We start from the raw sequence: 27,839 nt of genomic DNA, 5'->3' as shown, positions 1-27,839 counted from the left end.
AGACTATAGGTGCGCGCTACCATGCTGAGCTAATTTTTTTACTTTTTGTAGAGATGGAGTCTGGCTATGTTGCCCAGGCTGGTCTTGAAATCCTGGGCTCAAGAGAGTCTACTACCTCAGCCTCCCAAAGTGTTAGGATTACAGGCATGAGCAACAGCTGCCTGGCCCTATATGCTATTTATGAGATGTATATAAGACAAAAATAAAGACATAGGAAGCTGAAAGTAAACAGAAATAAGAAGCAATACTAATAATAAGAAAGCTGGCATATATGGTTAGTAGTAGACAAAATAATACTCTAAGGCAAAAAGCCTCCTTATTATACCATAATAAGGAATAAAGTTTAAAAATAAAGACAACATAAAATTCAACTTTTTTTTCTTCTTTCTTTCTTTTTTTTTTTTTTTTTTTGAGATGGAGTTTCGCTCTTGTTGCCCAGGCTGGAGTGCAATGGCGCGACCTCGGCTCACCGCAACCTCTGCCTCCTGGGTTCAGGCAATTCTCCTGCCTCAGCCTCCTGAGTAGCTGGGATTACAGGCACGCGCCACCATGCCCAGCTAATTTTTTGTATTTTTAGTAGAGACGGGGTTTCACTGTGTTGACCAGGATGGTCTCGATCTCTTGACCTCATGATCCACCCGCCTTGGCCTCCCAAAGTGCTGGGATTACAGGCTTGAGCCACCGCGCCCGGCCTTCTTTCTTTTTTTTTAAGAGACGGGGTCTCACTATGTTGCCCAAGCTGGAGTGCAGTGGCTATTCACAGGCACGATCCCACTACTGATCAGCACGGGAGTTTTGACCTGCTCCGCTTCTGACCTAGGCCGGTTCACCCCTCCGTAGATAACCTGGTGGTCTCCCGCTCCTGGGAGGTCACCATATTGATGCTGAACTTAGTGTGCACACTCGATCGTTATAGCACACAACAGCCCAGAACTCCTGGGTTCAAGTGATCCTCCCACTTCAGCCTCCCGAGTAGCTGGGACTGCAGGCACGTGCCACCATACCCGGCTCTTCTTTCTTTTTTTAAAGATAGGGTTCCACTATGTTGTCCAGACTGGCCTTGAACTGCTGGGCTCAAGTCATCCTTCTGCTTTGGTCCCCTGAGTAGCTTGGACTATAAGTATGTGCCACTACCCCTGGCTGTTTATTTTTTTTTTAATCAGAAAGATTTCGTTTGTTTTCTCTTTTTTTGAGATGGAGTCTCGCTCTGTTACCCAGCATAGAGTGCAGGGGCACAATCTGGCTCACTGCAACCTCCGCGTCCCAAGCGATTCTGCCACCTCAGCCTCCCGAGTTGCTGGGACTACAGGTGCCACTACGGCTGGCTGATTTTTGTATTTTTTGGTAGAGATGGCATTTGCCATGTTAGCCAGGCTGTTCTCAAACTCCTGATCTCAAGTGATCCACCTGCCTTGGCCTCCCTAAGTGCTGGGATTGCCAGGTGTGAGCCACCGTGCCCGGCCTGTTTTGTTTTTTGGTGTAATAAAATACACATAACAAAATTTGGTATTTTAACAATTTTTAAGTGTACAATTTAGTTGGCATTAAGCACATTTGCAATGTTGAGCAACCATTACCACCATCCATTTACACAACTCTTCATCTGAAAAAGTTTCAGTGAAACATTTTACCCATTCACTAGGAAGTTTAGAACACGACTTTCATAAGCCTGATTTGATGAACACATGGAGAACCCTATACTGAACAACTAGAAAATAGACATTCTTTTCAAGATCAAGTTACCAAAAAAATTAGGTTGGCCTCAGATCTCTCCATAGCTACATTTAACCCTAGAAGACTGTAGAGCTACAATTTAAAAAATCCTAAAGGAAAGAAAGCATGATCTGATAGTGAAACGGTTGTTGAAATGTTTAGGCAATAAACTAGAAGATGCAATAACTCATCAGGGAATATTGCTCTTATTTGAGGACTTTTTTGAGGACTCAACTAGAGGACAAGTTCTAGGCAATCAAAAGAGAAGCGAGACAAAGGGCAGTCGGTGGATTTTTAATGAGCACTAGATATAATAATTACAGGTCTAGAGCTGAAAACCAAAGTAAGAAGTAGAGTAATAGAGGAGAATGTAAATGTTATATGCAGTGACAAGACAGAAATGATACAACAAAGCCTGCAGGAAGGAGAAAGGGAAAAGGAGGTGGAAGGTAGAATAAGTAAGCTGGTTTCCTCATTTTTTTAATTGCTAGGGGTGGGTGGGGGAATGTCAAAGAATATCATTTAAAGCTAACAAGTCATAGTATAAGCACATTCAAAGTATAATGGCAAACACTAAGACAATACAATCTACTAAAATCAGGTGCTAGAGGAGAGGAGAGGGAGGGAGGAGGAACAAGAAATATACCAATTTCATGACTTCTCACAGTGGGGATTAATAGATGCCATCTAAAGAAATAAATGATGAATAATAGAGTTAAAAGGCTAAAACTAAACCATAAGCTGGCACACACATGCACACACACGCACACACAAGGGAGGGAAGTAGGGGGGTGAGTGAGGAGGGGAAAAAGGAGAAGGAGTTTTTTTACAGGCTTTAAAATTGAAAGCCAGACATAAAGTAATACCACCAAAACCAAATATATCTGTATATTAATAAATATATAAATTTATCTATTTATATAAACCTTTCAGATGATATCACACAGTAAAACCTAATTCAAGATCTATTCAAGAGGCACAACAGCAACAAAATACTTTATTTTTTTTTAAGACGGAGTTTCACTCTTGTTACCCAGGCTAGAGTGCAATGGCGCAATCTCAGCTCACTGCAACCTCCACCTCCTGGATTCAAGCAATTCTCCTGTCTCAGCCTCCCAAGTAGCTGGGACTACAGGTGTGTGCCACCATGCCCAGCTAGTTTTTGTGTTTTTAGTAGAAACAGGGTTTACCATGTTGACCAGGATGGTCTTGATCTCTTGACCTTGTGATCCACCTGCCTCGGCAAAATACTTTTTTAAAAGTGGAAAATAAAAAGTAGGCAAAAAAGGTACAGCAAGCAAATGTTAAAAAAAACAAAGGAAGCAGGTATTGTGACTTTGGTACCAGTTAAGGTTGGTTTCAGTTCTCCCACCTCCTGAAAAAAGCCTTTGTTTTTAGAAAGTACAAAAAAAGTATGGAGAACAAATTTAAGGTAGTTACTAAATAATTATTATCTGTTCATTAATTCCCAGAAAATTTCTGGAAAATACATATGGAGCTGTTAAGTCACATGCTGGGGGTGCTTAAAGAAATAATTTTTATTCTTTTCCTTAAATAATTCTGTATAGTTTTAATTATTGCTAAGAATATGATTTTACTTTATATGAAAACGTAATCAATAAATAATAGATATTTCAGTGAAACTAAAAATGATCAGATTGCATACTCTAAAATATAAAACAGGCTGGGTGTGGAGTCTCACTCCTATAATCCCAGCACTTTGGAAGCCTGAGGTGGGAGGAATGCTTGAGCCCAGGAGTTTGAGACTAGCCTGGGCAACAGGAGACCCCATCTCTACTTAAAAAAATTAAATGAATAAAATAAAATATGAATATTTCAGTTTTTCCTACATATTAGCAATTATATATAATTATTCCATTTAAATACACAGAATTTATAGAACTGCTCCTAAGAAAATAAACATGACACTTTTCAAGATGCTATTCTAATTTTAGGTGACTATAAAAGATTTAGATAAATGTAAGTTAGACATCTTTCATTGTTGATATGGTTTGGATCTGTGTCCCTCCCTGCCTAAATCTCATGTCAAACTGTTACCTCCAATATTGGAGGTTGGGCCTGGTGGGAGGTGATTGGATCATGAAGGTGAAATTCTCATGAATGGTTTCGCACCATTCTCTCGGTGCTGTTTTTGTGATGGCAAGTGAGTTCTCACAAGATCTGGTTGTTTAAAAGTGTGAGGCGCCTCTTTCCACCCCCTTGCCGCTCTGGCCATGTGATATGCCTGCTCCCTCTTTGCCTTCTGCCGTGATTGTCAGCTTTCTGAGGCCACCCTAGAGGTTGAGTAGACGCCTGCATCATGCTTCCTGTATAGTCTGCAGAACCATGAACCAATTAAACCTTTTTTCTTTAGAAATTACCCAGTCTCAGGTATTTCTTTACAGCAATGCAAGAATGGACTAATACAGTTGTGATGCTCTAATATTCAAACAGCTGTTAATATTCAAATTTAGAAAAAAATTGCAAGTACCACATAAAGGAAATATACTAACACTTCCCTATAAAATTTCCTAATAGTTGAGGGTTATCCATTAAAGTTAAGTACTGAGATACTAAGATACTAAGAATATACACAGAAAGTATTTTTAAGTATTCCTGCTCTTTAAAAGTGTCATAATATATTTTTGTAGTTTCAAGTATTAAATATAGTTAAGTTAAAAAAATAAATAGTAATAAAAACAGTGAACAACTGTTAGTGTCAAATGCCACCTAATCTGGATTTGTGGAGGGCATTTACCCTCTGACAATTTATCTTTAAAGCAGTGGTTAGAACTAGCTTCCAAGTAATGGCATTTCATCACTTCTCATAATCTATCATAGTTCGCTGTGTACCATGCCTCCCAGCAAAGCAAGTTCATTAATGTAAAGTTAACTTGTTACTACTTGTGGGCAGACTCTGAGGTTTTACCTGGACACAGAAGAATGTGACTTCATATTTATAGCTCTGACATGCATATGCTTTAAAGAAAAAATCTCCTCTGGCTGAATTTGCAGATTTCAGCTCACACTGCTTTTTCTCTTTCTCCTCTGCCCCCAACAATTTATGGCTAAATAAGCAGGATAAATTAAACAAAAACCTTTGTAGGTCTTTTTTTTTTTTTTTTTCTTTTTCTTTTTTGCAGGAGAGACAGGGTCTCACTCTGTTACCCAAGCTGGAGTACAGTGGCATGATCATGGCTCACTGCAATCTTGACCCTCTGGGCTCACGCAATTCTCCCACCTCAGCCTTCTGAGTATCTGGGGCTAAGAGTGCATGCCACCAAGTTCAGCTAATTTTTTATTTTCTGTAGAGATGAGGTCTTGCTATTACCCAGGCTGGTCTCAAATTCCTGCGTTCAAGTGACCATCCTCCTGTCTCAGCCTCCCAAAGTGCTGGGATTAGCGGCATAAGCCACCACACCTGGCCTGTATGTCATGTTTTAATTCCCTTTTGAAGAATCAAATCAATATGATAATAATAATAGTTTTCTGTATTACCCAAGTAAAATAGTCAGGGGTCTAACTAGCACATCTGAATAAGATAGAATACTAAAAGTATCATAAAATCAAATTCACTTACTTGACATTTCTGACGCAACTGTCGTAGCTCTTTTATAACTGAGACAAGAGCTGACTTCTTTTCAGATACCAGTGAATTCAGTTTTTTCACCTGTCATTTAAACAAAAAATATAACAACTAAAAAAAGAATTCAAAAGAAGAAAAACACTACATACATAAAGATATTTAATTCAGTGTTAAATATAAGAGTAAAAAACTATAAACTACTTCAGTGCCAAACAACAGAGAAGTGCTTTAGTAAATCCTGATTCCTCAGCAAGGTGGAATACTATACTACTTAATCATTCAAAATGTCAGTTCTCAAGACTGTAAATCATTACGGGAAAATGTTTATAATTTCACATTGAATAAATAAATTACAAAATTGCCTTATACAACTATAATCATGATATATTATATAAAAATATATAATTATGTAGGCATACAAAATTACATAAATATAGATGGAGTGATATTCAAAATACTATAGTATGGTCCAAATAGCATTAAGTAATAATCCATCAGAATGGACACCAGTCAGAGAGATAAACGGGTCTTTTTTTTTTTTGAGACAGAGTCTTGCTTGGTTGCTCAGGCTGAAGTGCAGTGGCATAGTCTCAGCTCACTGCAAACTCCGCTTTCCAGGTTCATGTGATTCTCATGCCTCAGCCTCCTGAGTAGCAGGGACTACAGGCGTGCGACACCATGCCTGGGTAATTTTTGTATTTTTAGTCGAGATGGGGTTTCACCAAGTTGGCCAGATAGGTCTTGAACTCCTGACCTCAAGTGATCCGCCTGCCTTGGCCACCCAAAGTGCTAGGATTACAGGTGTGAGCCACCATGCCCAGCCTGAATAGGGTCTTAAATGCTAACCTTTTTAGGAGTTAGATTGTGATGAGATCCAGAGGGTTCTGGGGGAATGGCCATGTGGACAAGGCAACTGGAGGGGGGTACTCTGAGAGTTTGGAGCAGCCATTTACCAACAAGTAAGATAAGATTTCAACATTTTAATGCCTGGTGAAAGCGTACTAGTACATTCTGATTGAATACCAGTCCTGAAAATGGAAAGATACTAAGAATATACACAGAAATGAAATAATTCTATTACGGTGGCATAATCTGGGAAAACTTATTTTCCTTCTTAAATATTTCTTTAATGTTCTATAACTTTTGGACATTAAAAAAAAAACAGGAAATGTATAAACTATTAGAATTTGAACACTCTTACTAGAATGAAAAAAATTCAAAAGAGATTGATAAAGACATACGAGGTTGGGTGCAGTGGCTCATGCCTGTAATCCTAGCACTTTGGGAGGCCGAGGCAGGTGGAGCACCCAAGGTTGGGAGTTCAAGATCAGCCTAGCCAACATGGTGAAACCCCATCTCTACTAAAAATACAAAAATTAGCTGGAAATGGTGGCACACGCCTGTAGTCCCAGCTACTTGGGAGGCTGAGGCACGAGAATTACTTGAATCCCAGAGATGGATGTTGTAGTAAGCCAAGTTTGCCCCACTGCACTCTAGCTTGGGCAATAGAGTGAGACTCTGCCTCAAAAAAAAAAAAAAAGAGAAAAAGAAAAAGACAGATGAAAGAATATAATATAATGTGCAGAAATTAACAGTTGAATGTTTCACAGAAAATAAAACAAACACAAAACACCTGTCTTCTAGCTACACAATAAAAGAAAATTTAAATAAAAGTATAATCACCATTTCAGACATGTCATCCAATGTTCGTCCTTTCATTTCATCAACTTCACTCTTCAGTGCAGATACTCTTTCTAGCTCTTCTTGGGTGTAGCTATATCCAGATACACCCTTTTTCTCCTCCATAGTTTCCTAAAAATAAAAAACAAAAAGGCCACAAAACAGCATCAAAATCTTGCTGGTTCCCATAAGAAATACACAAATTTCATACATAACAAAAAAATGTAAATAGAATTAATTAGTTTAGAATCCTAAAGGGCAATCTTCATTGACTTCCATTATTTTATTCAATTACATGCCTTTACATTATAAACCTACAGTATCTTCAGGTGCATAGGAAGTATTTCTAATTGTAGACTTTATAATAACGTTATGTACTTAGCACAGAACCTAAAACGTAGGATACATTCAATAAACATTTGATGAATGAATGAATTCTCAAGTGATTAGCTGTACTTGCATTTGTTCACTCATCCAATATTTATTATATCTTTAAATGTGCCAAGCACAGTTCTAGGCACCAGATATACAGCAGTGAATAGAACAGGAAAAAAAAAATCCCTTCCCTCATAGAGCTTACTAGTAGTGGGATAAATACGCAATATGTAAATAAGTAAATAAATAAACATAATATAACCACAAGGTAGTTAGAGAAGGTGATCCTGATCCTGAGAAGATGACATCTGAGTAAAGCCCTGTAGGAAGTGAGGGAATTAGCAAGTGCAAAAGCTGGGAGCAAACTTGGCCAGTTCAAGAAACAGTAAGGAGGTACAGTGAGAATAAGGTGGGGGTGAAGAAGGGATTACATGGGGCTCAGCTGGTTTGCTAGGTCTCAGTGTACATCTATTGTCCCCTTGTACTCTCAAAAAATATCTTAGATAATAAATTATATTATCTTATTTTTAAGCTGATAAAAGAGCTTTGTTTTATTTAAAATAAGATGGGAGGCTGTTGAAGGGTTCAGAGTAGAGCAATTTTAAAATGATCACTTTAATACCTGGGGTGAGATCAGACTAGGTAGAAGCAGGGAGGCCAATTAGAAGACCATCTCAATAGTTCAAATTAGAGAAAATGATAGCATGAATCAGGGTGGTGGTGACAGTAATAATGAGAAGTGGTTCTGTATATATTCTGAAGGCAGATCCAACAAGATATTGTGACAAATTAGATGTAGAGATGTGAAAGAAAGTAAAGGGCAAAGAATGAGTTCAAGGTTTCTGCCTTGAGAGACTAACAAGATGAAGCTTCTATTTGTTGAGATGAAGACCTGTTTGAGGAAGTGGTGCAGATCAGAAGTTTATTTTTGGACATGTTAAAAATTTGAAATACATATTAAGATATCTAAATGGAGAGGTCAAGATGCTATATGTGCAAGACTGGAATTAGGCCAGGAGTGGTGGCTCACACCTGTAATCCCAGCACTTTGGGAGGCCGAGGTGGGTGGATCACGAGGTCAGGAGTTCAAGACCAGCCTGACCAACATGGTGAAACCCTGTCTCTAATAAAAATACAAAAATTAGCTGGGCATGGTGGTGCACACCTGTAATCCAAGTTACTCAGGAGGATTAGGCAGGAGAATCACTTGAATTTGGGAGGCGGAGGTTGCAGTGAGCCGAGAGCATGCCATTGCACTCCAGTCTGGGCAACAGAGTGAGAATCCATCTCAAAAACAAAAACAAAAACAAAAACAAATGTCCCAGCACTTTGGGAGGCCGAGGCGGGTGGATCACAAGGTCAACAGATCGAGACCATCCTGGTCAACATGGTGAAACCCCGTCTCTACTAAAAATACAAAAATTCAGCTGGGCATGGTGGCGCGTGCCTGTAATCCCAGCCACTCAGGAGGCTGAGGCAGGAGAATTGCCTGAACCCAGGAGGCGGAGGTTGCGGTGAGCCGAGATCGCACCATTGCACTCCAGCCTGGGTAACAAGAGCGAAACTCCGTCTCAAAAAAAAAAAAAAAAAAAAAATGAAAAGAAGAAAAAGAAAACCCACAAAACCCGTAAGAAATGCATGGAAAATGGTGAAAATGTCCAACATGCATGTAGTTGGAGTCAAAGTAAAAGAGGACAGAATGAAATTATAGTAATAAATAAAGAAATACTGGGCTGGGCACAGTGGCTCATGCCTATAATTCCATTAGGAGGCTGAGGCAGGTGGATCGTCTGCATCCAGGAGTTCAAGACCAGCTTGGGCATCCTGGCCAAACCCTGTCTCTACAAAAACGACCAAAAAAAAAAAAAAAAATCTGGGCTTGGTGGTTCGGGCCTGTAGTCCCAGCTGCTTAGGAGGCTGAGGTGGCAGAGTCACCTGAGCCTGGGAAGTCGAGGCTGCAGTGAGCTGAGATTACACTACTGGACTCTAGCCTGGGAAACAGAGTGAGATCCTGTCTTTAAAAATAAAAAAGAAAGAAAGAAGGAAGGAAGGAAGGAAAGAAAGACATAAATAAATAAATAAATAAATATTGGCTGAGAACTTTTCAAAAACAAAGACATCAAGCCACATATTCAAGAAGCTTTACAGACCCTAAGCCAGGTGAATAAAAAATAAAATAATACCTAGAAAAGTCATAGTAAAACCACTGAACAACCAAACACAGAGAGATCTTAAAAACAACTGGAGAATAACACACTACCTTAAACAAAAAACAAAGAACAAAACCAAGATGTATACAGTTGATGTTACAAAATAAATAATGGAAGCCAGATGACAATGGGAATTAAATCTTTAAAGTGCTGAAAGAAAATAGCTGCCAACCAAAAAGTCAACATTCAGTAAAAATGTGCTTCAAAATGAAGGTAGAATACAGGTGTCTTAAACAAAAAAAAAAAAAAGAAGATTTCAGCGGAACTGCAGTAGACCTGAACTAAATGAAATATTTAAGGTGAGCTCATTAGACAGAAAGCAATAGAAGAATGATGATGAAGGAAGGAAAGAAGAACAATGAAAAGAGTAAACATGTAGATAATCTAGAATAATACTGAATATAATATCATGCAGTATTTAAATTATATCTAGGCCCAGGCACAGTGGCTCACACCTAGCACTTAAGGAGGCCAAGGTAGATGGATTGCCTGAGTCCCTGAGTTTGAGGCCAGCCTGGACAATACAGTGAGATTCCATCTCTAAAAAAAAAAAAAAAAACACACACACACAAATTAGCCGGGTGTGGTAGTGCACACCTGTAGTCCCAGGTACTTGGGAGGCTGAGGTGGGAGGATCATTTGAGCCCAGGAGATTGAGGCTGCAGTGAGCTGTGACTGCACCAATACACTCCAGCCTGGGCAACAGAACAATACCCCTTCTCAAGAAAATTGTATTTAGAATTAAAAAAGTATTATCAACAATAACACTTAATATGCGAAGGAGGTAAACAAAGTTAAAGTGTTTTAGGTTCTTGCATTGCCCAGGACACAGCAAAAGTAAAAATTTAGTGAAGACTGTAATCAGTCAAGGGTGTATATCATAATCTTTGGCATAAGCACTGGAGTGCTATCACTCACTGGCTGAATGGAACTAAGGACTCTATCACTGTTGGCAGGTAGAGTACTGATAGTCCCAGGCATGTTGCAGCAATGCAATTAGAAAGCCTTTCACTTGTGGTGAACTGGGGAAGAAGAATACAGGTGGACGGGGATTGTAGTGGCCAAAAAAATGTATGGCTCAGATTGCTTTCAAGAGAATCGGCTGAGAGGAACAGAGCTGATTGACATCCATAGCTGCTGCCCCTCTGGGTCCATCTCACGTTTGTACCAAAGCTATGCTTCCCTGGAGCTGCTCTCAGCCAATGACTGAGCACAGTATTAGTATTATTAGTACTAATATTAGCCGTATTAGTGTTAGCCCAGTCCTGCCTGACAACGGACTCCTCTAATAGGTGACTGGCTCAGGAACTCCCTTTCAACATGACCAAAACTTGCTCAGAGTTGTGTTGAAGTCTGAGGCTCTTTCTACCCAATCTTCCTCCTTTGCCCTCTCTCTTCACAGGTGTCAGACCTGAATCAGAGCCTGAAGGCTTTCCCTGCTCCTCCTGCTCCCTTCCCTTTATCCTTCACAAGTGTCTCCTTCAATAAATCTCTTGTATGTGTAATCCCATCTCGGTGTCTGCTTCTTGGAGGATCTGAACTGATACAAAGATGCACTAGATGGTGTAATGTTTTTGACATTTGAGGAGAAACAGTAACTATAAGGACTATGGAATTGGGGTGGCTATCACTAACCTTCTCTGATGGTTGAAGAGATAAAATAACAGGCTCAAATCTATTAATTTGTAATTAAAAGCAAAGTGATCAAGTTCTAGAATCTCCTTAAGGGCTTTAAAGGAATCCTCATTTCCCATGGTAACAGGGCAGAGGGAGCTGAAAACCAGGTGCAGGACTTAAAGATTGACAAAACTCCAGAGAAAGTTGAATTCTTAGTCTAGGCAAATATTCTATGCCAAGGTCAGGGCCCTGACAGAGAAGAAAAAGGGTGCTGAGTCTGGGATGGGGGTATCTGTATAGACCCACTGGAGAACCTTGAATCTTCAGATTATCCTGTGTCCTCTGGGCAGTGGCAAATGGCTCAGCTTGTCAGTTAAGGGGATGGAAGATGCAAGACTGCAAGGACAAGGAGGTCTAGGGAAGAGGCATATGGATGAACCTATGGGAGTAGGCACTAAGTATAAAGATCTTTTCATTACATGGAAACCAGAGAATGTCCACTGCAGAAGAGGCACTAAGCAACCAAGTGGAAAGGATGATTTGGCCAGCAGATGTCAGCCAGCCTCTGTCACTGTCCCACACAGTGCTTAGAAATGGACTCATAAACAGAATGGCTTTGTTGGTAGAGATGAAGGTTACATATGAGCCAAATGGCATGGGCTCTCTCTCACCAATGCTCATCTAGCTACTGCCAACATCAAAAGTCTGACCTGCCAGCAACAGACACCAATCCTGAGCTCTGGGTATGGAATCATCCCTTGAGGAAACCAACCCCCTATTTTGTGGCAATTTAATAACACCAGACCCTTTCTGCCTTGAAAAGGGTGAGATTTCATCCTTAATAGGACTGATCCATATTTTAGGTATAGGTTTGCCTTTCTTGCCCATTGTACTTCAGTCAGCATTACTATCCACAAGCTTAGAGCATTCAGTCTACTGATGTGAAATCTCACATAATATCACCTTAAACCAAGGGACACACTTTACAGCAAAGGAAATATGATGGTGTTCATATGATCATATAATTCAGTAATTTTATCACATACTATACTATCTGGAAAGCTGATGGCCTAACAGAATAGTGGAACAGTGTCTTGAAGGCAAGGTCCCAGCTTGGAATTGATGGCCTGTGAAAATGAGTTCTACCATTAGGACACGCTGTACACCTTAAACCAATGCCCATGATATGGTGCTATGTTCTCAATAGAAAGTATAGGTCTCAGAACCATGAGATGAAAGTATAAGTGTCACCACTAACCATGATCCCCAATGATCCATTTTAGGGAATTATGCTTCCCTTCCAGACAACTTTAGGCTCTGTGGGTACAGATGCTCTAGTTGCCAGGTGGGCATGCTTCCATCAGAAGGCACATTAAGAAGCCCTTGACAATGTTCTGACTACCATTTGGTCACTTGGGCTCCTCATGTCAATAGACCAGCAGGCAAAGAAAGCAGGACATCATAAGGCTATATAGATGCTGCTATATAATAGAGATAGAAAGAAACACATTTGGGACTCAGATAATCCATTGGGGCATATCTTGGCACTCCCATGCCCAGTTTTAACTATAAATGGGCAAGCACAGCAGCCATGGCCTGGTAAGGGAATGATTACTGGAGTCTCACACTTTTCAAGGATGGGGAACCGGGGCATCCCACCAATTAAGTCATTTAAGCCAGAGGAGGTGCTAGCTGAGGTGAGGGAACTCTAGAATGGATAGTAAAGGAAGGAGATGTTGAGTATCAGTTATGTCCTTGGAACCAAATGTGGAAATGAGAGTTTCCATTTGTCACACTAATCTTTCTCCTATAAGTTTTCCTAGAAATTGTGACCAACCAGAATCCTATAGAAGCTATAGCTGGGTAGAGTAAATTTAACATGGCAAATAAGTAGAACCTACTAGTTCAAGGGGTGAACTGTAGTAGATGTTGCTGGTGCCCCACTCAGACCTCATTTGCAAACTGTTATGAGTGTTGACTGCTATATAGCTCATAGTTACCCCCTTCTCCAGAATGTCTTCAGCCAAATGGGAGCTGTCTCACCTAAAAGGTTACATTCGACCACAGCCAAATGACTGACTGCCATGGGGTAAAAAGGCCATCCCCCTTGCATCAAGGTGGAATCAACTCTGTGGTGCAATTTGTTCCAAAGTTGATCATGGGATCAGAATGAAGCCAACTCCAGTTGAGACCATGTCCTTTATTGCTTGGCTTTTTTCTGCTGCCTCATCTGCTTCCCTTATGGCCCTCCTTCTGAGGGTACTCCCTCAATAAATCACTAGCACAAAGAATTCCCTTCTTGAGCTCTGCTTCTAGGGACCCAACTTAAGAAAAAATATAAAGCAAAAACTGATAGAACTAAAAAAAGCAGCAAAGCAATAATTATAGTTAGAGATTTTTAACACACTTCTTTTAGTAACTGATGGAATAGGCAGACAAAAAATCAACAGGGAGATGGAAGATATGTATATCATAGCTAACACACTGACTGAATTGACATACATAAAATGCTATTCACAACAACTGCAGAATATACATTCTTTTCGTTGCACATGAAACAATTACCAAAACACTGGGCCATAATGCAAGACTACAAATTTCACAGGACTGAAATCAGAGTGTGCTCTCTGGTCACAATGGAAACAACCTAGAAATTAATAAGAAAATCCTTCAAATGTTTGCTTTTAAGCCAGAAGGTCAAACAAATCACAATGGAAATTAGAAAATATTTTGAAGTAAAAAATAATGCAGTTACTATTATCAGTTTTAAAGTTAGTGCTGTTAGAATCTACGTTGATACACAATAAATTTTCAATCTTAAGTTCCCTAAAAGCAAATAATATTCACCGGCATGAGACAACATGAGACAGTTCATATTGCCAGCTAAAAGAAAACACAGCTGGCTGACATTTCATTTATCTCTATCAGGTTATTGCTAGCTGGTAAACCAGCACCCAGATGAAATAGTTTCCCCATTCGTGAAAGAAAAAAAAAAGCCAAATGAAGAAAACCCTGAGGAACTGGCATCCACAATAAGAACAATTTTGTTGTTGGACTACTTTGAATTTAACTCTTTTCAGACAACCAAGGCACAAACATAAGAAATAAGCCTGGAGGCCGGCATCCACATAGCAATTCCCTGGGTATTTCTTTCCAAAGCTTCTTGGAAGTAGCTGCTTAGAAATTTCTGCCTAGCAGGCCATGATAAAAAAATATTTTACAGTCACTCATATTAACTAACCAAACGAAAAAAACCTACTTGGAATTCAACTTCTATTAATAACCCTAAAGTTAGCACACACAAAAAAGCCAGTGCTTACTGCTACATTAAAAATAAATGAATCAACTTATATGACATCTCTGTAATTAATCAGAGAAAAGTAATACTTTTATGATTTCTCCAGTAAAAACAATGATCTCAGTATAAAGCTGTAACCCATAAACCTCCTAGCATTTGTATTTATAGCAGCCCAAGATAATACTGTATTACCAGTTGTTGTTGAATATTTTCATGACGTTGCTTAAGAAGTTCTTCAGTCCTCTGCAAAAGACCAAATTCAGCTTTAAGTTCAGCTATTATCTGATGCTTCTTTTTGAAAACTGTACTCTTGCTTCGAAGTTTATTGACATATCGTTTGAACTGTAAAAAAAAACACAATATGTAATCTAATGAGTAGAAAAGTAGTAGCTAAATATATCTGTATAAACTCAATGTATAAAAATTGTCTCCTCTACTTCACAACATGTGTCACACGTATATAGTAACTTAGTTTTATTAGAAACTTGGAAAGACTAATAGCTGAATTAAAATATTTTGTGTTTTTAATTTTTTGACACATCTAAATATATGTATATATTATTTATATCTTATATGTACCTATATGTGTATATATTGTGTATATGTATACATATAAAATATGTATATATATATATATATATATATAGAGAGAGAGAGAGAGAGAGAGAGCGCGAGAGAGAGAGATAGGGTCTTGCTCTGTTGCGCAGGCTGGAGTGCAGTGGTGCAATCGTGGCTCATTGCAGTCCTAACCTCCTGGGCTCAAGCAATTCTCCTGCCTCAGCCTCCTGAGTAGGAAGACCACAGGTGGTACCAGGCTAATTTTTGCATTTTTGTAAAGATAGAGTTTCACTATGTTTCCCAGGCTGGTTTTGAACTCCTGGGCTCAAGTGATCCACCCTCCTTGCCCTCCCAAAGTGCTAGGATTACAGGCATGAGTCACTGTGCCTAGCCTTAAATATTCTAAATCCTTATATAAAAGCTATTCATTTTAGACTTTACAAATAAGGATTAGGAAAATAGAAACACAACCTTATAAAATTAAAAAGGTTTAAAAAGAAGAAGAAAAAGTAGGAAATAATGACCACAATTCTGGTTGTAGTTTTATCGTGACTTATCTCATGTACTGTACTATTTTGGTAGCAGTCCATCGAACTGCTGGGATTAATATAGCCAAACAGAACCATCAATGTTTGCAGCTACTATTTATCACTTAAGAAATGTACTGTGACTATATATTGCTATCAAGCATCTGAGACACTGAAATGGTACCCATCCCAAATGTTAAAAAGCTAAGAACATCCCAAGTTAGTGAAAACTCAGTTATTTAATTTATCTATTTATCTACTCATGATATCAAAATTATAACTAATAATGAAAAAAAGTTAAAACTCCAATGGAAAGACCCCATTATTAAGTAATACCAACTAGAGTTTGGAAGAACAAACAAAGTAAGAATAATATTTAAAGGAATTCAAGGCTGGATGTGGTGGCTCATGCCTATAATCCCTGCACTTTGGAAGACCCAGGCGGTTGGATCACTTGAGGTCAGGAGTTCGAAACCAGCCTGGCCAACATGGTGAAACCCTGTCTCTACTAACAATACAAAATTTAGCCAAGTATGATACTGCTCACCTGTACTCCCAGCTACTCAGGAGGCTGAGGCAGGAGAATCGCTTGAATCCAGAGGCAGAGGTTACAGTGGGCTGAGATCATACCACTGCACTCCAGCCTGGACAACAGAGCGAGACTCAGTCTCAATAAACAAACAAACAAACAAACAAATAAAGGAATTAATTTGGTAAGTGTTATTTGTTATCAATTATGTTTTAGGCACTGTGTCAGACACAGAGGATACAATGTATAGAGTTGCTTAGAACAAGACACTCACAGGTCCTGCCCTCATCAAGCTTAAGGAGTAGTAGGGAAAACAAATATTGAACTGAAGTTTAAAATGATGGCAAACACTACAAGAACTGAATAGGCCCTGCAATTAAGTAACAGGAGTTTAACCTGGGTAAGGACGAAGACAGAAATGCGGGGGTTGGGAAGTAGAAGAGGTGAGATATGGCAAGCTTCTTGGAATAAGGTATATATAAGCCAAGACCGAAGAAGTAGGTGTGTGTTAGAGAAAGAAAGAAGAGGCAAGGAACTGCATTCTAGGAGGAGGGAATGGCATGTGCAAAGGTCCTGTGGTGCAGACTCAAGGTGAAAGTATAATCATGTGCTGTATAACAATGTTTTGGTCAATGATGGACTGCATATCCGATGGCGGTCTTATAAGATTACAATACCATGTATATATATATTTTTGAGACAGAGTCTCACTCTGTCGCCGAGGCTGAAGTGCAATGGTATGATCTTGGCTCACCGCAATCTCCACCTCCCAGGTTCACGCAGTTCTCCTATCTCAACTTCCTGAGTACCTGGGATTACAGACACCTGCCACCATGTCTGACTAATTTTTTGTAATTTTAGTAGAGACGGGGTTTCACCATGTTGGCCTGGCTGGTCTTGAACTCTTGGCCTCAAGTGATCCACCCGCCTCTGCTTTCCAAAGTGCTGGGATTACAGGCGTCAGCCACTGTGCCCAGCCTGTAACATCATACTTTTACTGTACCTTTTCTAGTTTTAGATACGTTTAGATACACAAATACCTACCACTCTGTTTCAGTTGCCTACAGTATTTAGTATAGTAACATGCTGCACAGGTTTGTAGCCTAGGAGCAATAGGCTATGGCACACAGCCTAGTTGTGTGGTAGGCTGTATCATGTTCACACAACAGCAAAACTGCCTAACAATGCATTTCTCTAAATGCATCCTTGTCATTAAGCAATGCATGACTGTACAGTATTCCTCAATGTGAGAAACAAACTCCAGAAGCAAATGTCAGAAATTTCTATTTCTGAAACAGAATACTTAAAAAAAAATCACTTCCTCTTATAGATTAAGAGTACTAGTAATTATCAGATTTTTATACTATATAAAAAATTCTGACTGCGCAAGGTAGCTCATGCCTATAATCCCAGCACTTTGGGAGGCCGAGGTGGGGGACTGCTTGAGTCTAGGAATTCAAGATCAGCCTAGGCAACATGGCGAGACTACATCTCTACAAAAAAATCAGAAAATTAGCAGGATGTGGTGGCCTGTGCCTGTGGTCCCAGCTACTTGAGAGGCTGAGGTGGGAGGAGCCCAGGAGGTCAAGGCTGCGGTGAGCTATAATCACACCACTTTACTCTGGCCTGGGTGACAAAGTGAGACCCTTTATCAAAAACATAAAATAATTTTCTCTGCTCTAATAATCTTTTATTAGATACATTGCAAAGAAAATGTCTATAGTAAGAACTTGGCCTACCATATTTAAACAGATCACTCCACAACAAAGGGAAGTTTCCATATTACCTAATGTGGGATAATTCTTTAAGAATCTTAGCCTTTTTAATGCCCAGTGCATCTTAATGCTAATTTTGGGGGATAGTTAACAAATAATTTTATAAGTAATAAAAGTAATGAACATATTGTTGAAATTTTGGAAAACAGAAAAAAGGAAAAATTCACTCAAAGCCGCTAATCCAACACAAGCTCTATTATATTGGTATTCTTCTTTTCTTTTTTCCTTTTTTTTTTTTTTTTTTTTTAGAGACAGGGTCTTTCTTTTTCACCTAGGCTGGAGTGCAGTGGCTATTCACAGGCACGATCCCACTACTGATCAGCATGGAAGTTCTGACCTGCTCCATTTCCGACCTGGGCTGGTTCACCCCTCCTTAGGCAACCTGGTGGTCCTCCACTCCTGGGAGGTCATCATATTGATGCTGAACTTAGAACCAACACCCCATCAACATAGCGTACTACAGCCCAGAGCTCGTGGACTCAAGTGATCCTCTAGCCTCAGCCTCCTGAGTAGCTGGGACTACTGGCACATGCCGCCCTGCTCAGCTTTTCTTTTCTTTTTTTTTTTTTAGATGGAGTCTTGCCCTTGTCACAAAGGCTGGAATGCAGTGGTGCAATCTCCACTCACTGCAACCTCTGCCTCCTGGGTTCAAGAGATTCTCCTGCCTCAGCCTCTCAAGTAGCTGGGTTTATAGGTACCTGCCACCACTTCAGGCTAATTTTTGTATTTTTAGTAGAGATGGGGTTTCACCATGTTGGCCAGGCTGGTCTCAAACTCCTAACCTCAGGTGATCCACCCACCTTGGCCTTCCAAAGTGCAGGGATTACAGGCATGAGCCACTGTGCTGGGCCCATATTGGAATTTTTCCTTCCAATTTTTTTTCTTTTGAGATGGAGTCTCGTTCTGTCACCCAGACTGGAGTGCAGTGGTGCAATCTAGGCTCACTGCAACCTCCACCTCCTGGGTTCAAACGATTCTCCTGCCTCAGCCTCCTGAGTAGCTGGGATTACAGGCATGAGCCACCACACCTGGCTAATTTTTGTATTTTTAGTAGAGATGGGGTTTCACCATGTCGGCCAGGCTGGTTTGAACCCCTGATCTTGTGATCCACCTGCCTCAGGCTCCCAAAGTACTAGGATTACAGCGTAAGCCACCGTGCCCTGCCCTTCCATTTTAAAATTTTTCTTTGAGATAGTCTCCCTCTGTCACCCAGGCTGGAGTGCAGCAACGTAATCTTGGCTCATTGCACCCACTGCCTCCCAGGTTCCAGCAATTCTCCTGCCTCAGCATCCTGAGTAGCTGGGATTACAGGCACGTGCCACCATGCCCAGCTAATTTTTGTATTTTTAGTAGAGACAGGGTTTCACCATATTGGCCAGGCTGGTCTTGAACTCCTGACCTCAGGTGATTCGCCTGTCTTGGCCTCTCAAAGTGCTAGGGTTACAGGCATGAGCCACTGAGCCCAGCCTTTCCTTCCAACTTTAAAGCAAATTCTAATATCAATAATTCTAAATTATAAAGTAGTAAAATACAAAGTATAGCATTTCTAAAATTTTTTCTCTAAAACACTTGATTCCTGAGTATACAAAAATTCCTTTAAAATACTAAAATTAAAAATTATTCACATAAAAATAAACTTCCAATTCCTAGTTTAGACATCTTTTAAAATGTGACTTAAGCTTTGAAAGAACTGGCCAGGCACCACTAGTGGCTCATGCCTGTAATCCTAGCACTTTGAGAGGTTGAGGTGGGGCAGATTGCCTGAGCTCAGGAGTTTGAGGCCAGCCTAGGCAACATGGTGAAATCCCATCTCTACTAAAAATACAAAAAATTAGCCAGGCATGGTGGTGCGTGCCTGCAATTCCAGCTACTCAGGAGGCTAAGGCACAAGAATCACTTGAACCCAAGAGGCAGAGATTGCAGAGAGCAGAGATTGTGCCACTGCACTCCAGCCTGGGCAACAGTGAGATTCTGCCTCACAAAAAGCAAACAAACAAAACTTTGAAAGAACTCAGGAACACACTATGGTTTGGAAGAAGAAAGTTCAAAATATTTTTCTATACATGATTAAGTTAGTTTTAATACTGAGGAATGCATCCTTCCCACCACAAATTTTCAATGATTGCATTACAGAAACTTCTTTAAAAATTAAAAATTTAAGCTGGTTGCAGTGGCTCATGCCTGTAATCCCAGCCCTTTGGGAGGTCAAGGTGGGTGGATCATCTGAGGTTGGGAGATCAAGACCAGTCTGACCAACATGGAGAAATCCCAACTCTATTAAAAATACAAAAAATTAGCCAGGCATGGTGGCACATGCCTGTAATCCCAGCTACTTGGGAGGCTGAGGCAGGAGAATAGCTTGAACCCAGGAGGCGGAGGTTACAGTGAGCTGAGATCGTGCCATTGCACTCCAGCCTGAGCAACAGGAGTGAAACTCTGTCTCCAAAAATAAACAAATAAATATAAAAATTTAAATCATACTAATATACCTGGAGTCTAACAACCTGCAAATTTTTCTTTTTAAGAATAAATGTGTAAGCCTGACATAACCACAGATTCAGAATTCCTAGAGTGACTATATATGCTATTAAAAGTGTCCTGGGCAAAGTGCCCAAAATGAAATCAACCCTGTTCATCTGTTATGCTCTGTAATATGGAGGCCAATTTTCCCCTTCTCTATCTTGCTGTGCTCAACTAGTTTTAAAAGCTGAAAGCTATAAATGTTTTTGATGAAAGAACAAACCTACAAATTACTGAGCGTGCTCTATGCTGATTGGTTATTATGTGACATTCTTTATATATAATACATAAGGTAACAGTAGTCTGGGTCAGATTAATTACGTTCCATAGAATTAAGCAATAGGTGGCCATTAAAGCATTCTAAGGTCTCTACTATTCCAGAATTAATTAGAAAAAAGAAAACATGTTATCAATGTTTTTTCTTCCATTGATAGTTTATTCTAATTATCATTTGGATTTTAGGTTATTTCTAAATATTCAATATAATACAAAAACCAAAACTGATGAACATATTGAAGCTGAATCTTCAGTCTTATAAAACACAAGTACTCATTCCATTAGCTGGCACAGCAATGAGCTCATCACTTGTGAAGCCTCTGGTAAACTCTGCTGTACACTCAGACGAGAATAAGAATAAAAACTGATCTCCTCTTCCCTTCCATTCCTGGTTCACAGGGGTCAAAATGGTGGCTGGGGAGGTGGGCAGTAGATAGAGCCTCATGGAGGTGCCAGTAAGGCTGGGAGCTGCATAGAGGCATGGCGGGTTACAGGGTGCAGAGGTTGTGGATACTGGGAAGTGAGGGAGCTTGGGAAGCTATATTAGAAGTATGGACCAGGAGGTTGGTGACTACGGACACAGAACAGTAGGGAATTTAATGGAGGTACAGATCAATAGGCTGAATGGCCGAAGACATGGAATGATGGGGTCAGTGGCTGAGGAACCACACAGAAACATGGGCTAGCAGGCCTGGCAGCTGAGGACACAGAGGGGTGAGTGAGGAGCCATGGAGAACACAAACACAGAGGGTGAAAATGTGGTTGGTGGGACAGGGACACAGAATTGGTGTGTAGATAAAAAAGCCAGAGTAGTTGATCGATTGTTTAAATTGAGCAAGCAAGCAAGTTAATTGGTTGAGCAAATAAATAAATGCAATATAGAAAAAGGGAGCCAAATTTCTCAATTCCAGAGAAGATATCTGAAAACAAACAAAGGAGAAAGCTAGAAAGAACCCCAAGGTGCAGGGTATTAGTTAGAACACACAGTTGTACAATAATGTACACAGATAGATACAGAAATAGTTACAGATCCATTGTAAGTGCAAATATACGTACACACATGTATATGTACACGTCTATCCATTTTTGTACTGAAGAACTAGCCAATGTAGTAGGGGAAGAAAAATAAATAAAAGTTATAAGGCTTGGAAAGAAATAAAATTCTCATTATTTATGTTTAATACTATAATCTTTATGGAAAAAAATTTAAATTTAAAGGTAAATTACAATATGAGAATTTAGCAAGTTTATTAATTACAAAGTCAATAGCAAAAATCAATCACATTTCTATATGCAAACATTAGTGTTTTTATTTGTTTGTGTTTTTTTTGAGACAGAGTCTTGCTCTCTTGCCTAGGCTGGAGTGCAGTGGTACAATCTCGGTTCACTACAATCTCCACCCCTATGAGTTGAAGCAATTCTCCTGCCTCAGCCTCCCAAGTAGCTGGGATTACAGTTGTGTATCACCATGCCCAGCTAATTTTTATATTTTTAGTAAAGACAGGGTTTCACCATGTTGGCTAGGTTGGACTCGAACTCCCAACCTCAGGTGATCCATCCACTTCAGCTTCCCAAAGTGCCGGGATTACAGGTGCGAGCCACTGTGTCCGGCCAAACAACGGTAAAAATTTAATTTTACAATTATATATAAAAAAGTAAGCCTGAGAATAAAGCCAACAAAAGTTGTATAAAACAGAGAAAGTCATAACTTTCCTGAAAGACCATCTGACAAATGAAGAGCTATCATATTCATGGATTGGAGAATTCAATAACATACACATGCCAGTTCTTCTCAAATTGACCACATTTGACATAATTTGACATTCAAATTCAACGCAATTCTGATAAAAAAAAATTCCAACAGGTTTTTGAGCAGAACTTGATAAACTGATTCCAAGATTTATACGCAAGTGCAAAAGACAAGAATAGCCAAGGTACTCCCTAAAGAAGTATAAGGTGGGGACAGGGTGAATGGCACTAAGCAGATTATCACTATTTGCTATAAAGCTGTAGATTTTATGAGAGTAAAGTACAGCCACATAGATAAACAAACTAACCAAAGGAACAAGAGAGCAAGCACAAGCCACACATCTAGAAAACTCTGTTTTTGATAGTTATCCCTGCAGATCCAAGGAAAAAGAATGGACTTTTCAGCTGATGGACTCCTTACTTCATAACGTAAACATCAATTCCAAGTGACTACAGACTTTCAAATGTGAAATACAAAAATTAACTATTTTTTAGAATATGGGAAAGTATAATTATGATCTTAAGATAGGAAACAATTTCTCTTTTTTTCCTTTTTCTTTTAGAGACAGGGTATCATGTTGCCCAGACTCGACTCCAACTACTGGGCTCATGTAATTCTCCTGGGTATCTGGGACTACAGGCACATGCCACTGCACCCAGCTACAGAATTTCTTAAGACACACAAAAAATGCACAATCTGAAAAACAGACGATAAACTGGACTAAAATTAAGAACTTTTGTTCATCAAAATATGTATTAAGAGATTACAACTATAAGTCACAAATTGGGAGGACATATTGCAACATATTAAACCAACAAAGGATCCAGCCTGTATCTATGCTGGCGCAGTGGCTCCTGCCTGTAATCCCAGCACTTTGGGAGGCTGAGGCGGGTGGATCACCTGAGGTCAGAAGTTCAAGACCAGCCTGGCTAACATGGTGAAATCCCATCTCTACTAAAAATAAATTTTAAAAAATTAGCTGGGCATAGTGGTGGGCACCTGTAATCCCAACTACTTGGGAGGCTGAGGCAGGAGAATTGCTTGAACCTGGGAGGCAGAGGTTGCAGTGAGCCAAGATTGTGCCATTGCACTCCAGCCTGGGCAACAAAAGTGAAACTCCATCTCAAAACAAACAAACAAAAAAATTAAAAGATGCTCAACCTTAGTGAGACATCAAGGTAGTAATAAAAATTAAAACAACAATGAGATACTATTTTCATACTTACCCAATTGACAAAAATAAAAAGTCTTTCAATACCAAGTGTTGGTGATGATGTGGAGGAAATAGGAGGGAGATATATAATTTAGAGGAACAGTCTGGAAAACAACTTGGCATGTCTACTGAAGTAGACATTGTACATACTCTATGGCTCACCAACTCCACTTCTATGAGTAGCAGCATTTCTCAAACTATCTGTTAAGGATAAAGGACCAGGTTTTAAAAAAATTTCTAAATATTTGTGCATTAGATACTTCTGTAAAATAATGAAAATACTGAGGTTTGTCAAGTGACTATAAGGGTTTCTAAATGTTTCCTCTCAATTTATATGGCTGCAGATTAGAAGAAACTAATAGTTTGTGGACTGAAACTAGTTTTCAGACCACACTTTGAGTAGCAATGCTCCAGAGCAGAGCTTCCTAAATGGGGTATGCCCTGGTACATGCATGTGCCACAAATATTGTGGCTGTGCTAAGATATGAATCCACTCAGCCTTTGCAGTAGCTGGGCAAGATATTATAAAGAACTCCCAGTCAGTCATCTTTAGCTATAAAGGAAAAAAATAATTTTTTAAAGGCATAGGAGGTAAACAACAAATCCTTAGAACACTAAGAAAAAGCTTCCCATAGTGTATTACAACAAGTAACTCAAACCAATTTGTCAGTAAAGTGAACTACAAAGCTTGCCACTGGGCAGAAAAGCCCATTATAGCAGCTATTACTAATCATTTGTACCTATATACATTTGTAATCTAAATTAGTCTTCTATGAAAGAGCAGCCATCATTTTAGATGCTGAGATCAAATAAGATTAATACTTTACAGTTTATGCTAGCAGGTGCTGAGACAGTACTCAATTGTGTGAAACTCTAATCTTTATCTCTGTGTGCATTTGGTTTTTGTAATGGACTAATGCTTTATAGTGCTAGCTTCTGGCTTCAGGACCAGTTTTAAAGACTCGGCTCCCTGTGATCAAAGTGGAAATTGACAGATGTTCTTTTTCTTTTTGTCTATTAAATATGTTTTACAACGTTTAAGAGTAATGATCAGAATCTGGGCTAGCTTTTGTAATGGATAGGCAGTTTATTTCTCTAAGAACATAACCATTTGTAAATGCTTTTCAAGCTTATCAGGAACTCAAAAGAATTATTGGATTCTAGGCATCATTCTAGATATTTATGTGAAAAAAGAATTGCTGCTCCTGCTGCAAACTTTCTCCCTCAATATCTGGCATGAAAATAATTTCAAAGTAATTAGCTGTGAAGACTTGACAAGACTATCTTATAATAAGTACTTTATATTGTTTAAGCACCATAGAGCGTTTTTTTTTTGTTGTTTTTTTTTTTTTTAGAAACGAAGTCTTACTCTCATCACCCAGGCTGGAGTGCAATTGCACAATCTCGGCTCACTGCAACCTCCACCTCCCAGGCTCAAGCGATTCTGTGGCCTCAGCCTCCCTAAGTAGTTGGGATTACAGGGACACCACCATGCCCGGCTAATTTTTGTATTTTTAGTGGAGATGGGGTTTCACCATGTTGGATGGGCTGGTGTAGAATGCCTGACCTTAGGTGATCCTCCCACCTCAGCCTCCCAAAGTGCTGGGATTACAGGTGTAAGCCACTGCACCTGGCCAGAGCCATTTTTTAAAGTAAAAAAGCACTAGGAAACCTATAGATAAATTAACACTACTTATCAAAGTTCAGTAAGTTAGAAAAAATAATTAGAATGAACACTTTTGTCCTCAAATCCTGTTAGTCCAACATCCATGCTATTTTCCATTTTCTGATTACATCTTTGACAGTTATTTCATCAAATGATTTATAAGCATAGAAAACTACAAGAATAGGCCCAAGGGAATTAGGCATGAGATGAGATAGCACCAACTGCTTAGGAGTGGCATGAATATGCACAAAGGCCATAGTCTTTCTGCTCATTTGTCAGTGTCTTGTGCTCTAGAGACAGAACTTCAGACTTGAAGAAAACCTGAAAAGGCCATCGTGTCATGCTCCAATAAATTATCTGGAATCCCTGAAGTCTGGTCTCAGAGTTGCCTTTTGTTTTAAGGCAAGAGAAAACGTTTCAAAGCAGCCTTTGTTATCTGCTAAATGGACAGTCTTTTTAAATTACCCATCATAACTAGTGCCATATAAATACACATAAATAATATTCTAACCTTTTCTAACCTGTTAGTGGAACATTTCCAACTGTAAATTAGAAAATCTCACCAAGTCAAGCATAAGCAATGTAATTATCTACACATGGTAGTGGCTAGTTTACTACTCATTCTTTTAAGAAAGTCTGTAATAATCAATAAGATATATGTCGGCAAAAATCTGTATTAAATGAAATTTGTGACACAGGAAAATCCATCTGTGGAACACAGTTAATCACACCATCCAAGGTCTCTGTGCTTCTATTATAAATCAAATCACCACTACACAGCTGTTACTATCTCTAATGAGCGCTTCAACTGCTGTCCAAGCATTAATTCTTCAGAAAAAAAAAAATCCATGAAAAGTTTTAAAATTTGGGGTTAAAAGTTGGCATCACCTAGACTGCATGCATAATACACTACACTTCTATTACAGTGAATTGAGCCAAATTTATTTAATTCTGTTTTGTTCTATCTCCTGAGAAATTTTAGGGGCCTCAGGTCCTGCTATGAACTCTAAAGAGTACAATGTGATTTGAAAGCTTCTAAAAATATCACAGGTTTGCCTGGGCTCACTTAGATGGGTGGATGATTCAATTACAAGTGTCAAAATTTGATTCCTAATTTTTCAGGACCTGACAGCTGCAGCACATCTTGCCAGGATTCCCCTATCTTCACTGTGCTTCTCTTTGAAGTATTTAAAGAAGATTTCATAATCTTTCCAATTTAGCTCTAGGATTTCTGTTGGTAGCTGTAGAATAAATTGGCTGGCCCTTTCTAAAGCTGCTTATAAATATTACTTGACCAAGCATATTTTAAAAGTAGCTATAACTGCAAAACAGCTGAGCTTCTTGTAATGGCAAGGGGAAAAACACAATGGACTATCATACACCATAAACCAGGGGTGATCTTTCATTGCATGAAGTGCCAATGGAACCTTAACCAGAGGTTCATTTGTTGCTATAAAAAAATTCATATCCTAAAGGCATGCACTCATCTGAATGACTGCTCTGGGAAGGGTACTAGTACTGTGTATCATTGGGACTGATTTTTTGTTTGCTTTTTCAAATTATGAAAGCGGAGATTCAGAGAAATCAGGTGACTAAGATGGTAAAATCAGTAGCTACTGGCACTACTACAAGAGGCACATGTTCTATTCTTTGTCCTTCCGGTAAGAGAGAGAAAGTCTTCAAGCTTAGATTGCTGCCTATGAAACAGCAAAAAATTATACCAAAAGAGGTAGCAGGAGGCTACCAGGTTAAATGGCAAATTTAAGTTTCTCATAATGAAATAGTAGCTATGGTTAGGATGAAGAGCTGCATATAATTAATTCTTATTAACTGAGGCCTACTAAGAAGTGCCAGGACATTTTTAATATTACCACTTTTCTGATGGAAAAAAATAGAACTACATTAGATAACAAACTTTAATTCATTTTCTGTACTTTACCAAGTACCTGGTACTAAGTAAATGACGGTAAATAAGAGCTATTCCCTGCTGGCTGGGCACTGTGCCCCATGCCTGTAATCCCAGCACTATGGAAGGCTGAGGCAGGCAGATCACCTGAAGTCAGGAGATCGAGGCCAGCCTGGCCAACATGGCAAAACTCCATCTCTACCAAAAATACAAAACTTAGCCGGGCTTGGTGGCGTGTGCCTTTAGTCCCAGCTACTTGGGAGGCTGAGGCAGGAGAATTGCTTAAACCTGGGAGGTGGAAGTTGCAGTGAGCCGAGATTGCATCACTGCATTCCAGCCTGGGCAACAGAGTAAGACTGTCTCAAAAAGAGAGAGAGAGAACTTCAGGAAACCAAGGCAGGAGGGTTGCTTGAGGCCAGAAGTTTAAGACCAGCCTGGGTAACATAACAAGACCTCATTTATTTTTGTTGTTATTGTTTTGAGAGAGGATGTCACTTGCTCTGTTGCCTAGGCTGGAGTGCAATGGCATGATCTTGGCTCACTACAACCTTCACCTCCCAGGTTCAAGAGATTCTCCTGTCTCAGCCTCCCAAGTAGCTGGAATTACAGGTGAGTGCCACCATCCCTGACTAGCATTTGG

The 27,839-nt window shown here is 39.5% G+C and overlaps 1 protein-coding gene across 5 annotated transcripts in view; it reads right to left on the bottom strand.

Annotated features, from left to right (window-relative positions):
* Positions 1-27,839, bottom strand: part of IFT81 (intraflagellar transport 81) — a 93,242-nt gene that overhangs the window by 8,082 nt on the left and 57,321 nt on the right. For 3 of the 5 annotated variants that reach the window (XM_032301296.1, XM_032301316.1, XM_032301306.1), the window contains 3 exons: positions 14,672-14,821; positions 6,983-7,111; positions 5,294-5,383 (listed from right to left, as the gene is read on the bottom strand). In XM_032301296.1, coding sequence (XP_032157187.1) covers positions 5,294-5,383; positions 6,983-7,111; positions 14,672-14,821 — 369 coding nt within the window. Of the gene's footprint in view, positions 1-2,054; positions 2,401-5,293; positions 5,384-6,982; positions 7,112-14,671; positions 14,822-27,839 lie in introns of those variants that run through there. The other 2 variants (XM_032301334.1, XM_032301324.1) reach the window with 2 other exon arrangements.

The sequence above is a fragment of the Sapajus apella genome, unplaced genomic scaffold, assembly GCF_009761245.1.
Source record: "Sapajus apella isolate SASKATOON/1434 unplaced genomic scaffold, GSC_monkey_1.0 scaffold2, whole genome shotgun sequence".
NCBI classification, from domain to species: Eukaryota; Metazoa; Chordata; class Mammalia; order Primates; family Cebidae; genus Sapajus; species Sapajus apella.
The sequence above is the reverse complement of the archived record's forward strand: the minus strand, read 5'-3'. Positions and strand labels throughout refer to the sequence as shown.